At 41.3% G+C, this 15,985-nt stretch overlaps 1 protein-coding gene across 1 annotated transcript in view; it reads right to left on the bottom strand.

Moving 5' to 3' along the window:
• Positions 1-3,600: 3,600 nt before the first annotated feature.
• The window catches only part of LOC131478742 (histone-lysine N-methyltransferase PRDM7-like), a 68,504-nt gene continuing 56,119 nt past the window's right edge, over positions 3,601-15,985 (bottom strand). The window contains 6 exon segments of the mRNA XM_058659315.1: positions 3,601-3,749; positions 3,752-3,804; positions 6,785-6,852; positions 7,558-7,829; positions 8,026-8,133; positions 8,853-9,009. Coding sequence (XP_058515298.1) covers positions 3,601-3,749; positions 3,752-3,804; positions 6,785-6,852; positions 7,558-7,829; positions 8,026-8,133; positions 8,853-9,009 — 807 coding nt within the window.

The following is a 15,985-nucleotide window of genomic DNA, read 5'->3' as shown; positions in this document are numbered from 1 at the left end:
CAAAACAGGTTGGTGAAAGATGTGTCTAAGGGTCACAAGTCAACATCCCCCAAAAATCTCAGCAACACTTCTCTGTTTCTCTAACCCATTTCTCATCATGAAAGTGGAAACGTGCTTAAACATTTCTTCAGTCTGTACACTGTTGGAGAAATTCATGACTCGAATATCTCAAGACCTCTCTGAACTAAAGGCTGCTGGCTTGTGTTGGCTGTTAGATGATTTTATCTCTTTTACTCTCCTTCTCCACAAACACGCTGATTCTTCCCACATGTGTTCTCTAGTAAGCTGATGAGTGTAGTCTCAACCACACTCCCTGCAAGCATATGGCTTCTACCTTCTGTGTCCCCTGGTGTGTGATGAAATGTAACTTCTGTGTGAAAACCCTCCCACACTCCCTTCAAATTGAGAGCTTCTCCCTTGTGAGTCTTTCGGTGCCTGGTGAGGTGTGATTTTTGTGTGAAGCCTTGCCTACATTATTTGAACTCTTTGGGTTTCTTCCCAGTTTGCAAACTCTGCTGACAGATAATAATCTGTGACATATCACTGATGCCCTACAAACAGTTGCCATACTCAGCCCCTACTCTGTTTGGGAATGCTACCTCTCACAGAAGATTTGAATGCTTCCTCTGCATTCACTGCCTAGCCTCTTGTGGGATCATCCTCTTTTTCTCACTCTCACTCGAGGCCTCCACTGACTTTTGGGTGAAGGCTGTAAGAAAAAACGAATGGCCCTTATTTCTCCCTCTGCTTTTTTGTTTTCAAAATGGGTTTGGAATTTTTATGGGCCTCTCCTCCTTAACTGTGTCATGGCATCTATGTGGATCAGTTGGTGCCCATCCCCTTGAGAATGGTTCACTGGTTACAGGAGCTGTCTTGCAGATATTTCTGAGAAGTCCCAAGAGCAGTAACTAAGGATGGCATGTCAAATGAGGGACTTGTGAATGAAGACGACAAGTGAGCATAGATAACCAGGATGGATCTCTGACTACATTGTGTCTTCTAAAATAAGATGGTTTGAGGTTAGGACAGATACAGACAAGCAGCCTGGCTACCTGCTTTCACTTGGGTTAAGCCTTCCTACTATTTGTTCCTCATGTACTAGCAACAGCTGGCATCCACCAAGTGATCCTGTGTTTTACATTAATCATCTTTTTTTTTTAATTTTCTATGACAGTTTTAGAAATCCAAAAAGTCTATATCAGCAGACCTTTTCACATTTGAACCAGTCCAATGCAACCCAACTACCATTCTGTAGTTTCACTCTTAGACTTCTTTCATAGCTTAGACCTCAGGGACCTCTACCACATCCGTTGAGGATGTCCTCTTCATTCATGTTTCCCTGTACTTCTCTGTCCCCCACAGCCTTCACTTGGATCTCTGGCACTTTGTCTGAAAAGTTACTTGAGGCTATCTTCTTGTGTTGAAAAGAACTCTGATCACTCAAGGTAGAATTTCCTTCTTGACACTCTTTATGAACAGGAAGAGCTCTATGAAGGAAGAAGCCACACAACAGGAGATCTACAGATTTGGAAGAAACATTTTGTATAAGATGAGCACCTGTCAGTAGATCTGTGTTTATCAACCCAAAATAAGTGCAACTTGATGTTTTGTGTTACTACTCTGGCTAGGCAAGGGACAGTAATGCCCATTCCTGAGTCTGAGACAACCTAACTACTACTGCCTCATGCCTACACCAAGGATTGCTTTTCCTCCCTGTCACACAAATCATGTGAAAGACTATCCTCAGGTGTCCTGCCTGTCTGTATTGACCAATCTCAATGTTTGCCTATTTTCCATGCATTGGAACTTCCCACTTCAAAGTCCCTCCATTGACTGGCTAGCACTCTGACCCCAATTTCAGATACCCACTGCCCTCTGATAGGTTCACACATAAGACTCTATCAACCTCAGTTTGATGACCCAAATCTCCACAAAGTCTCTTTTTATCAGGAAAATCTAGACGGGGGAAAAGAGCATGGTGGTGAGGTGCATTAAGCTTCAGACTGCAGTGCTGCCAGTCTGTATATATGATTGCTGGACTCGTAGCTATGCTGCTTCTGAGCAACCCCCGCGAGAGTATATCTGGGAAAACATCAGACTATGGCCTTAGTTTGTAGATGCCACTATGTGCGAAACCTGAAAGAAATTCTTTGGCGCTGATCTAAATCTGGTCCAGGCCTGGTTGTTGGGGCTATTTGGGAAGTGAGCCAGCAGATAATGGATTTCTCTCTTCTATCTTTGTAGATTTTCAAGTAAATGGAAAAGTCTTTCTAAAGAGGCAAACACACATGAAAACCAGACCTAATCTGAAACACTTGGCTGTGCTCATACTCATATTTCACTCAATTGTATTATTCAGCAAATCTCCATTTCCATGGACAGTCTTAAGCACAGAATTCACATGACAACATCCCATTGAAATAATGACTAAATAGAAACATATGCCTTTTTGGGGGGTGGCAGGGAGCATGGGGAAAATGTAAAATAAACTGTTCATGATCCAGAAGGAACTTCCATAGTAGAAGAGCTGCAAAGTGACCAAGAACTTCTTTTTTTTCTTGGGCCCTCTCCAAAAGGGGTGTTGTGGGATATTTTGTGCACCAAGTATTTAACAAATAGAAGAACTAAATGAAACTGGTATCAATTGTTCCCAGGAGTAAAAGAAATAAAAAATGGGTCAGTATTAGGTTACACTGGTTTAAATCAATGACTATGACACTAGTATGCCGTAGAAGCACTCGATTGAGCTCTGTCTGCTCCATGTCCAATCTCCTGTGGGTTAATGTACCCAGGGAAAGAGCACAAGATGGTTCAAGTGCTGAAATACATGGGAGACCTAGATGCATTCCAGACTCCTGGCTCAAGCCAGTGATAGTCTCGGCACGTGCAGCATTAAACCTAATTGTATATATATATACAAATCATATATATATATATATATATATATATATATATATATATATATATATATATATATACAAATCATATATTTATATATATATACAAATCATATATTTATATATATATACAAATCATATATTTATATATATCATATGCTGATACATGATTGGCGTAGAGACAGAAAGGAATCTTCTGTCTTTTGATTCACCACCCAGTGGCCACAATAACCAGAGATGTGTCCATTCAAAGTCTTGAGCCAGGAACTTCTTCCAGGGTCCCCCATGTGGGGGTAGGATCCCAAGGCTTGAAGCCATCCTCACGTGCTTTCCCAGACCACAAGCATGATTGTGGAAGGGATGTGGAGCAGTCAGGACATGAACTGGTGTCCATATGGGATCCCAGCATGTCCAAGGCGAGGACTTTAGCCATAGGATGCCATACTATGCCCTAGTGCAGCTTTGGGGGAATAAAACAGTAGGTGGTGATCTCTCCATTCTATCTCTCTCTATCTTTGTGCTTGAGTCTCTTTATGACTCTTTCTTTCCTTTGATAAGTAAGTCTTTGTTTTTGCTAAATGGAAATCACATTTGAATTGAACTTTGGCAGCACTTACGATACATTTGACTCCTTAGAGTTGAATCACAAATATTCCCAAGGGGACTCCTTTGCTTATTTCAAAACAACAGTGCTATTTACCTCTCACTGTTGTGAGCTCTTCCTTTTTCTTTCCTTCTTTTTCTTCTCATTGCTTCCCTTAATACCCAGCTTCTGGCCATACTCATCCCCATACCATATTAGCAGCTCACAGCCTGGTTTGATGACCTGGCAGGTGTGGTAAAATATCTGCTGTGGTACTGGAAGGCCACCAAATTCTGCTCATCATTTTGGGCACAGTTCACATACCTGGGGTGGAGATAAATACTAAGTTTGCATGCTCTGTCACGTTCAAATCTCATGTGTTCTGTAATAGCCTCCACCCTTCTTGAAACCCAATTCTGCAAGAGCTCTCCCTGCAAACATATACCTCTCTCATGAGATCAGTGAACTCCCAGCTACAAGTTGTAGATACAGTGTTCATTGTGATAAACATGCTTTCTTCCTTCCTTCCTCATTAGTCATCCTCAAAACCCAAGCCCACCTAACTCCCACCTTGACTGCCATGAAGCACACAGAGTTTTCCTAAACTCCAAATTTCATTCAGTTTTCTGTTACAGAATTTGATGAGTGGACACACTGCTTACATCTAGCTTTCCACACATGCTCTACAACTCAGCTTTCCCAAAGGCAATCCTTTGGAGTCCTTTCTCTTGGATCTTTCTCCTGGATCTTGGGAGTCCAAGATCCAGATCCAGAAATGTAGAGGAGTCTTCATTGTTTCTTATCCTCTCACAGAACTGCTCACAGAAACCCTTGTCCAGATGCAGCTTCCTTCTCTCTTCCACATCCCAGGTTTGGTTTTGTTTTGCTTAGTTGATAAAGGTTAGCATTTTATTTTTATTTGAGAGGCAGAGAAGCAAAGAGGACAAGGGGCAAAAGACAGAGATGCCAGGAGAACGGGTGGAGTGGGGACACAGAAAGGACACAGTGGCAGGCAGGAGCTTCAACCAGGGCTTCCACTTGGGCACAGAGGTCAAAGATTGAGGACATTCTCTAAAATTTCCCTGGTTGCATGGAGGAGCCACTGGTTTGGCAGTAGAGCAACCAGTACTTGGGATGCAGGCTTCACAGTCACTGTCTTAGCCCACTGCATGTCAATGCCTGTCCCCAGAACCCGGCTGTTTCCTTTTTTTTTTTTTTTTTTTTTTTTTTTTGCCTTCATTGTCTCATCGATTGAAGGTCTTATGTCTGAAGTTGTTCTGACAGTGTATAATTGTCAAAAGACTAAGAAACATTACTGCCAGGCACCAATTTCATGGAATCTCCATGTATTTAGGAAATTTTTGACACTGGAAGGGCTTAATCAATGCTGATTAGAGAAAGAGTGAGTCTAATGTCCCCAGTTGATCTAGATTCCTCAACGCCCATCTTTGTGTTATGTTTATCAAGCATAGTGATTTATGTTATGATAAGAAAGCAAGAATTTACACCATCAAAGATGAAAAAGGCAACATAACAACAGACACTGCAACCATTAAGGACATAATTAGAAATTACTACAAAGCACTGTATTCCAACAAATCAGAAGACCAACAAGAAATGGAAGAGTTCTCAGGCTCACAACACCTGCCAAAACTTAGCCCAGAGGCAACAAATGAACTGAACAAACCCATAACTGAAGCAGAGATTGAATCAGTGATTAAAGACCTCCCAACAAAGAAAAGCCAGGCCCTGATGGCATCGCTACAGAATTCTACAAAACATTCTGAACAGAACTAACCCCAATCCTGTACAAACTCTTCAAAACAATAGAAAAGGAAGCAACCCTGACAAACTCATTCTATGAGGTCAACATAACCTTAATCCGAAAACCAGACAGAGAACCAACAGAGAAAAAAAACTACAGACCTATCTCTTTGATGAATATTGATACTAAGATTCTCAACAAAATCCTAGCCAATAGAATTCAAAAACACATCGGACAGATCATTCATCCAGATCAAGTAGGATTCATCCCTGGAATCAGGGGTGGTTCAACATTTAGAAATCCATAAATGTGATACACCACATCCAAAAACTGAAAAACAAGAATCACATGATCATATCAATAGACGCAGAAAAAGCTTTCGACAAAATCCAACACAACTTCCTGCTAAAAACCCTAACCAAGGTAGACATTGATGGAAAAATCCACAACATAATCAAAGCAATATATGAAAAACCCAACGCCAGAATCATACTGAATGGAGAAACACTGGAACCCTTCCCACTGAGATCTGCAACAAGACAGGGATGTCCACTTCCTCCAATACTATTCAACATAGTCCTAGAGGTACTCGGTGAGGCCATAAGACAAGAAAAATAAATCAGAGGAATCTAAATGGGAAACAAGTCAAGCTCTCACTGTACGCTCTCACCATACACTAAGATCAAATCTAAATGGATAATCGATCTAAACCTACATCCAGAAACCTTGAAACCTTTGGAAGAAAAGGTTGGAAATACTCTGCAAGATCTAGGGGTAGGTTCCGACTTCCTAAAAAGGACACCAAAGGCAATAGCAATCAAGACCAGAATAAACAAATGTTTTTTCATCAAACTAAGAAGCTTGTGTACAGCAAGGGAAATATCAACAATGTAATAAAGTAACCCACAGAATGGGAGAAGATATTCACGCACTACATAGGTGATAGAATATACAAAAAGTTACAAAACAACCAAAATGTCAAAACAAACAAGTCACTCAAGAAATTGGCATGGGAAATGGGCAAACACTTCACAAAAGAACAAACCCAAATGGCAAAAAACATACGAAAAAATGCTCAAGTTGTCTGGCTTTTAATTGATTGGGATGATACTCTGCTGGCTCTGCCTTCAGACCAGAGAGGGTATGCCTAAGAAGCCTTTGAACTTGGCAGGACAATAAGATGCGGGATTCTATGTTTGGTATATGCTTGCAATGGAGGAATCTCAACTGAACTTGAACTGTGGTTATGCAAAAAGGTGGAGGAATCCACCATGGTGGGAGGGTTTGGGGAGGGGTGGGGAGAATCCAAGTACCTATGAAACTGTGTCACATAATGCAATGTAATTAATGAACAAAAAAGAAATAGTATTTACATAGAATGTGCTTTTAGAAACTGGTCATGACATTCACAGGTCATTAGAACAAACATGAAAGAGGACATATGATGCAAACGTCACTGAGGAAATTAAAGGAAAAAGGAAAGTGATCTTGTCTTGGAGAGAAATATCCTCTGTAGTTGTAACATGCCATGGCTCTTACCTCATCCAGTTGGCCAAAGAATTATCCTTTCCATCCACGTACTCATAGCTGTTCCTGCCCTTGGCTATCTGAGTTTCAAAAAAAACAGGTTAATACGTTTCTGAAATGGGGGTAGTTCAGCAGAATTATTAACAACTCTATCCTCATGTTCTGTGACATTACATGAGTTCAACACATGTTGAGACTTTACATAGTGTTGGTACACATTTATTCTGGTTTATTTCCCTGCAGTAGAAGCCCATAGAGCAGATTGTCACTGCTTTATTTTTAACAGCCCAGTGATCTTCTCTAGGCTAATATTTATTTATTTTTTGGAATTATTTATTTTTATTACTAAGTCAGATATACAGAGAAAAGGAGACAGAGAGAGAGAGAGGAAGGTCTACCATCTGATGGGCCATTCCCCCAACTAACCACAGTAGCCAGTACTGTGCTGATCCAAAGCCGGGAACCAGGAAACTCTTTGGGGTCTCCCATGCAGGTGCAGGGTGCCAAGGCATTGGGTTGTCCTCAGCTGCTCTCCTAGGCCACAAGCAGGGAGCTGGATGGGAAGTGGAACTGCTGGGATTAGAAAAAGTGCCCATTTTTTATCTCAGCAGGTTCAAAGTGAGGACTTTAGCCACAAGGCCAAGACGCCGAGCCCTATGCTAATCTTTACAGCCTGATTGATCATGTTGGCTCAATACATGCTATAATGTGTAGAAGGACACATGAACCAGTCTCATGCTAGGCAGGTGAAAAGCCATCAGACAGGAAAGGGATGTGCTTCTTACCTGCCAGCTGTACCCACTGTCAGCTTCCTCTTCCACTTCTGTGATCTTGCCCTCAAAAGGACCAAAGTGTAGCCCCAAAGGCAGATCAGATGCCTCATTAAATACTCCAAGCCCAGCCTCCAGAATGCTCGATGGGTCAATTCGAAGTCCAGTGGGCACACTGAGGAGAGCACGATTAGGATGTCCCTTTTCCACTGGATTGTCCTTTAGAAACACGGGGTGTCCATGAGCAGCACAGCTCTTCAGGAAGCATATCTGACACTTCTCACAATCTGGAGATGAGAGTGGAAGAGATTAGGAAAGTATACCAAACGTTGCTGGGCATAGAGAGCATCAGAGGCAACCAAGTGCTCACATCACTCAGCACCCCAAGTTACCAGAAGACAGAATGATGTAAGACCAAACTACAAGTGGAATTTAAATTCAGACTATGGGATTTTTCTTTATGGATGTGCCAAAGGGTCACTTACACAGTCTCACTGAACTCAGTCTCACTGAACTCTTTGTATGTCTGACCCTTTCTTCCTTTCAAGTTGTACATCTGAAATTCTTCATTCTCATCCTTTCTTCTGAGTTCTGAGATGGAGAGACTAAGTCAGTGAAGTTATCAGTTCTTTTGGGTTTAATGTTTCAAATAAAATAGAGGGCTTTCAAGACAAGGAAAAACTGCATGGACATTTGTTTTTCATTACAATCTCTGGTTTTAATTCATTTTCCCTGAAGTTTGAATATCTATTTATTTAAACAGCAAAGAAAGACACATCTAGAGATTGACACAGCAGTTGAGAGAATCAGAGCATACAGAAGGCAGAGAGAGGTGGGGAGGTTCACTTTTTGAGTAACCTGGATAGCACCCAAATCAGTCTCAGGTCAGAAAGCTTTATTCAGTTTTCCCAGGGGGTTGTAAGACCTCAATCACTTATCTCCTCACCAAGTGTTACTAAGTTGTATATCAACAATTTGCTAGAGTCAGAGATGGGGTCATTTCTGGAACCCAGGTACTCTGCCATGGGAAACAGGCATATTAACTAGCATCTTCACTCCTAGGACAATTGACTTCTTCTCCATGAAGTGTTTGCATATACGCTAAGTAACCTGATCCCATCTTTTTTTTTTTTTTAGATCATCCCCAAAGAGCTTAAAATGTAATCATATTTCTAGAGGCTCTATTTTGTGTTGAGTGTGACCCAAGCATGCAATTGCATCCCTCACAGCTTGACCATCCTCATCAAGCCTCACCTTCTTTGGGCTTCCTAGTGGGCCTAGAGAGACAACTCCTGAAATTATTTTCTTACCAAGTTTTTGTGTAGAGTGCTGTCCTGAGCTGTTTGATTCCTTAGGATGGAACACTGCTTTCCGGCCCTTCTTTGAGCCAGTTGTGTTTAGTAAGTTTGCTGTTCCTGATGATTCCTTCGTACGGATTTCATTTGGTAAAGGCCCGCTGGACTTTCCCTTTAATGAGAAAGTAACTTTTTTTAAACTCACTGTTCAGTCCAGTTGTCCTTTGGGATTACAAAGTGTTTTCAGGTACATGGCATTCTTTAAAGTATCAGCAAACATGGGAACATATGAGGTGATTGAATACTGAAGAGAAAAGCAGTGTCTGTGTTTTTAGTGTATCTGGGGATAGATCACATCATTTGAGCCTTTTTCTTTCCAGATGGTTTTCAATTTCCTCTGCACAAATGAAAGTGGAAAAGGAGAGAGCATTTAGAAAGATAATCTGGAGAACAACATTTGTAAAAGCAGGTCGGTAGGGCTTCTTTAGGAAAGTATGTCTTATCAACCTGTGGACCGTGAAGGGAAAATATAGCAAAGCACAGACAGGATGAAATACAACTGGAGAATTTGTTGGCATACATGAGGTTAGGAAGAGGTGAAATCAGATGATTTTTCAAAAAGTAAGATGGTGATAAAAGCTGCAAATGACAATATCCTGAACATATTTGATTTGGGGATTGGATATGCTGGTGCCTATATCAATTGGCTTGAACCCAGGTGTTCTGTTAGGTACTTCTCCACAGCTACTCTTCTTGACCTGTAAATTGGCATACATGTAGCTAAAGTTCATTTTGAGATATTACATACTCATTAATTTGATTTAGTAATATCTAGAGTTCTACTACCAGTTTATCATGTTTTTATAGCTGAAACCCAAGTCATACATACATATATCATACATATGATACATATAGCAGATATATATAAGATATATATATCTTTAGAATTCCTTGGACTTGCTTTTCTGTTTCATCAGAAAATGTTGAATGAATTTTCCAGAAAATTTGGGGAAGTTCTTCATGACCTAAACTCTGCCAAAATTTTGGAGAAATATTTGTAATCAACTGGACACTCAAAAGTCACGTTGTATTGTCAAAGCAACAGGAAACAAAAATAATTGCAAACATTGGAAGGACTGCCTACTTAGTACCCAGAGAAAGAGGAGGTTGTTTTGTCCTACAAGAAGGAGGATATGAGTTTAAGATACAATTCTTTTTAATGTATGAGTGAACATAGAGGGAAGTTTAAGTTACTGCCTGTTTGATACATTCTCAGCATTAAAGCCTGGAGTCTTCAGGCTTGGAGGTTCTCTCTCTCTCTCTCCAGTAAGATTTTATGTTTCTTCGTAAGGAACATTTCCAGAGGGAAAGAGAGACAAATATTATCTGTCCACTGGATCATTCCCAAGTGATGGCTACAGCCAGAGCCAGGCTGATCTGAAGCCTAGAACCAGGAGCCTCCTCTAGGTCTCCCACGTGGTGCCATGGTCCTAAGGCTTTGAGCCATCCTCCACTGCTTTCCCAGGCCATCAGCAGGGAACTAGATGGGAAGTGAAACAGCTGGGAAATGAACTGGCTTCCTCATGGGACCTCGGGGTGTGCAAGGTGAGGATTTAGCCACTAGGCCCTTGGAGACTTTCTATGCTCTAAATAAAGTCCCTATGAAGGTGTGGACACCCACTCTTATCTCAAACACCTAACAGTACTATGCCTCACATCCCTCAACCTTTAAATGAGTGTATTTCAGTAACTGATTCGTAGGTTTTTTGGAAGGTTTAACTGTGTGTGTTGATGATAAACCTTACAAAGTCGGAAATACTGTGAAAACAACACAACAAGTAGCAATTATTTGGCTTGTCTTGTTTAAGGTTCATGATCATGTTAGCTATTATGAAAGATCATGACAGGAAGAAGACAGTTAATAGTATACGGTGTCCTTTCTTTTCTTACCTGTGAGGGACTTAAGAGGATCATTATTTATTGATTTATTATTTTCTTTTAGGGAAAGGGTTTTAAGAGCTACTCACCTTCTGCTGTCTGGTGTGTTTCTTTTTGCAGGTCATACGATGAGGTTTGGCTAGAAGGTGACAAGAAAGCTTTCATAAATATTTCCAAACTTTGCAAACTCTTACCAGAAAACAATTTTGAATCAGAGAGTAGTGATTCTACCTGTGATCCAGATGTGACATGAAAATATCTTTTAACTATCACTAAGATGTATGTGTATGTGTTGAAGATTTTTATCTTTAAAACAGACCCAAAAAAGCAAAAGAAATCCTTCATTTCCACCTCACCTCTGACTTATGTCTATTGTGTTCAATTAAATGAAGTAATTTGATTTTCAGAATGTAACTGATGAACAATTTAGGAATGGAAGAAAATTTCTTTGAAAAGAAAATAAAAATCATATGGAAAAATCTGTAGTTAGTAGCATACTCAGTTTTTAGAAATTGAAAATCTTTTCTCTAAGATCAGAAACAAGGAATGGTTTCTACATACTTGCTACTATCATTTGATCTGAAACTTTTTCTAGACAGAACAATGAGGCGAGGAAATAGTTCTCCAATTTGGAAATGAAGCAACATGTTGTCTACATTCACATTTGGCATGAGCTTACACATGGAAAACCCTGAAAATTCCATTAACAACCTGTGAGAGTCAATAAATAAATTAGCACAGTCATCAGAAAGAAAGAAAGTCAACACTTCCAATGAATTTTTGGGTGACAGTTTTAGTTGTCTGCAACATCAGCAACTCCATTCTTGAGCACTGGTTTCTGTTCCACCTGTCACTTTCACTTCATCACCTGGTGGTGCAATTGGGGAAGCAGGAAGTAATGGCCCTAATACTTGGGATTCTTCTAACCAAATGAAAGCTTCCAGTCTCTAATGTTGACCAGGTTCATCTGCACAGACTAGGGAGTGAATAAAAGGGTAGATCTCTCTGTCTCTTTTTTGCTCCCTTTCTCTGACTTTGAACAACATACACAAACCACTTATGTGCATGCTTGGTTGTAATTCTGTCTTGAATTAGTTAGTTCATGTTAATTGTTACTGTTCATACATTTTCCACTTTTTGTCTGATAAATAGCATAGTTATTGTTGTAGGATCTTAGGTCAGCAGCCTCTGACGGGCACTGTTTTGAAGATAGTAAATGGTGTTAACCAACTATTGCTGAGTTTGATCCCAAGAATGGTTTTCAGTTGCTGCTTATTTCTCCTGGCCCTCACTTTCTTTACTAGGCCTCTATTCTCAAAAGCATCAGGGTTGTCCAGGGGCTGTGAGTGCCAGCACTCATGAGAAAGCCAGTTGAGGGGGCTCTCAGAGTTAGATTACAGCAAAATCTTCCCTTTAGGCAATACACCTAGAAGGAGAAATGGAATTCAAAGCAATTCATAGCACTCCCAGCATGCACTGGGAGTATTGAGTACAGGTGAGAGGTCTGCATAGTCAGAAAACAAACATCCTTGTCCATATTCATCCCTGAACAGGTGGGACAAAGGGAGGGGAAACACACAGGCACATGGGCTGTTGCTGCAAAGGCTTGTGTGACTTGCATGCTATATTTCCACTTCATTTTTTAAAAGTAGGTCTTCTCTGACTTGCCAATCTATGCACACTATTCCTTGGAGATCTACATGGAAATTTTTTGGAAGGCATCTTGGAATGTTAGAAGACATGAGAGGTTGCTGTGTAATCACAGTGGCCACAGAAGAACAAGGTATCAGCCATGTCCTCTGGTCTCAATACAGTTGTCTACTCTGCCAATGCTAAAAGTCTGTCCTGAACCTCCCGTGCCAACCTCACTAACACAGCAATGTGCCCGAGGCTCTCACCTCCAGATTTCCCAGTGCTGAAGCTGGGTGTGTCCAAGCTTGCTTTGGCAGGAACCTTGACACATGTAATTCTGGTATCCCACTCCAACTCCTCTGAGTCTGTCATTAGGCAAGAATTCTGAGAGAGGGAAAATGCAGGGGCTTGCTGTGAGCTAGGTCCGAAAACCAGGAACCCAGCCATGGGCTGTGGCACCAGCAGGATAGTGATCAACAGGCAGGCTCTGCACTCACTGAATTCCTACAGCTCTAGACATCTGCTGTCTCAACAAAGAGAGGTGCGTCGTCATGGAAACCAGAATGTGGGGCAGACAGGCAGTTAATGGAATACTGGAATTCAGGGCTCCTTGGGGATGGGGAGGGGGCCAAGCATGTCAACTTGCAGACCTTCAGGTTTGTACTGAAGAATGATGGGCTTTCCCACAGGTGGATAAAGTTTTCGGTCTCAGGTGAAACAAGGTTGGAGTCTAAGATGGGAAGCTTATGAGCCTGACTGAATAGTATGTGCCTTTGCTACTTTGAGGTTACTGAATCCTGGGTAAGTGTATGCACTATTTGAGGCTGAGCATTTGTGTGAATGAGGCTTGGGATCTCTCAAGTTGGGCAGTTTAGGACTGGCCCTGGACTTTATTCAAAGGGCAACTCTGTGATTGGTGACATGCTGGGTGGGGGTTATTGCAGCACACCAGGCTCGAGGCCAAAGGGCTCTCTCAGGCTAGTGGACATGGTCTCTCAACTGCAAAGGACCCATACTCTATCACCCTGAGGAGATTGGTAGGTGCTCAGGGTGAAGGGGCCTGTGGCACAGGCTAAGGTGAAAGGGGTCTCACTACAATGCCACGGCCTGGGCTCTGGTCTATTATTCCTGCTCTCCCAAGTGCTGTTAACCATTGCTGTCCCCTCCTGTGACACGTCTGGGATTACAGAAAATGCCAGTATGGAGTGTTGATGTTCTGTATGGTACTGGCTCTCTGATGATGCTATGATGAAAGCAGTAGTGCTGGTTGGCAATCTAGAAAATGATGGTGCAGGGCAGAGGAAGGAGCCACGACTATCAGTCATGGTTACCTCAGCCTTGGGTCCTGTTGGCTTGGGTGGAGCTGAGTTTATTCGCACCCAAGTCCTGGCCCTATGCACAGCACATCTGTGTCCTACTCAGGGAATAATAAGACCTCCAAGAGTCAAGCTCAAGTCAAGCTTCAACTTCAGGATGCTGCATTTATGCTGGGCCTTTCTGGAACCAAAGCCAGACTTGTTTTCAATAGCTCAATTCCAGGCAGAAGCAGCTGTGTCCTGAAAAGTCAAAAGTCATGTTGTGTATTGTGTCCTGGGTATGCTGAAGCACATGTTGGCTGTTTCTGAGTGTGCCATTGTCTATGTGTGTGATGGTTCCTGTGAGTTCAGGCTGTATATATGTGGTATTTTCTGAAATGTCAGCATCTGAACTAATGCATATTCTTTGGTGTTCAGCACCTCTCCATGTGTACTGCTTTCTGAAAGGCTAGGGGCAATGTGTTAATTATTTTATTGGAGGCAGGGCTCTGAGGTAGGCACTTTCCCTTTGAACCTTGGGATTAGATGTATCTTGTTTCCTTGAATTCTGGAGACTGTGCATGTGTTACTTCCTAGGAGTGTGCGGTGATAGCTCTCACTTGTATTCCTCTGGCAGTGGTATTGGTCTCATTTTCAAGTCCTAAGCCATTAGTTATAGCATTATGATTGTATCTGTGAGTTGTGGAGTCTATTTTCTGTTGTTAATATCACATTGCCAGGTCTGTGTTGTAGTGAATGTGTACCTTTGCTAACCATGATGAATCAATTCATTAAAAATTAAAATGATAAAGAAATGAAATTGTATTGCTAGGAGAAAAATGAAAAAACAGTGAAGCAGAATAAGGGAGAGCTTTACAGTACAGAATCAAAACAGAAAATACATATATTTAATACTTGAATCTATAGCAGAAGGGGAAGATAAAGTATTAGAGACAACAAAAGATAACGTCAACTTAGAGAAAGATACAAATTTGAATGTCTTTGCCATGAATAACCACAAAAGTGTTCAGCAGAAGAGAAAAATTAAATTCAAGAGATGTATTAAATGTCACAATGAGCATAGAGAAACATACCAAATGCTAAATTTTTTAAAAACCATATTTTTATTGCATTCCCTTTTTTTTAAATTAATTACATTGCATTATGTGATACATTTTTTTTTATGTACTGGGATTTCCCCCGCTCCTCCCCAAACCCTCCACCCACGGTGGATTGCTCCACCTTGTTGCATTTCCATAGTTCAAATTCAGTTGAGATTCTTTCATTGGAAGTTTTGAGCAATCATAAATTCCAGCATCTTATTGTCCTGGTAAGTTCAAAGGTTTCTTGGTGAGACCAACTCTGGTTTGAATGTAGAGTCGGCAGAGTATCATCCCAATCAATTAAAAGCCCCAACATAATATTTCCAACCATTTACAACATTATGGCATTCATTGACATGGTATTGATTAACCAATATGTTAATAGGAAAATGCAGGTTCTCAACCAAATCCTGTGACTTCTTCATAGACATTTCAATTTTGGTTTACTTTCAACCATGTTCTATACACCTTAAAATGGCTTAGATTGCTATCCAGCTGTCTCATGCCTATTTTAATTTTAGTCTTTAGCAGTTTATACCATTGAAGCATGTTTTTGCTGAACCTGGCTGTTTTTCAGGTGGTCTAACTCTATAATTCTAACTGGATATATGTCAACTGTTTAGGTGAGCATGTTTAGCAGGGGTGTGCAGAGAAATGTTCCATACCCTAGTGAGGAGTAACTAATCTTTGTGTTCCACCCAGTGAGTTATAAGTGCATCCATGCTAACCGTTTCCTGTGTTTCCAAGCTTTCCTTGTTTTCTCTATCTATCTATTCTAGATTGGTTTGTTGGTTTGTTTGTGTGTTTGTTTTGAGGGTTTCTGGAGCCCTCCTGATGGTTATTACGAGAGGGGGTGGGGACCCAAAGTTGGAAGCAGGCAAGGACCAGAGAAAGCTCCTCTCCCTAGTCCCGAAGAAAGTTTACTGTTCTTCTGTGTCTGCGGACCACTCAGGGTTCCTGGTTGTTGTTCCGATGACCTTGGATTCTGCAAGGCAGGATATGGGATTCTTCCATCCCTTGTGGTAGATCCAAATGGGGGTGGTTGACCTCAAAGTTCTTGGTCTCCGAAGGCACTCCATTTCCTCATGGTCTCCTTGGCAGTAGTGATGTAGTCCTAGGTGCTCCTTGGTACTGATAGTCCTTAGTGAGTGTCTGGGAGTATTAAGGGTTGGTATAAAAG

Source organism: Ochotona princeps, chromosome Y (genome assembly GCF_030435755.1).
Source record: "Ochotona princeps isolate mOchPri1 chromosome Y, mOchPri1.hap1, whole genome shotgun sequence".
NCBI lineage: Eukaryota > Metazoa > Chordata > Mammalia > Lagomorpha > Ochotonidae > Ochotona > Ochotona princeps.
This window is presented reverse-complemented; position numbering and strand designations above follow the sequence as displayed.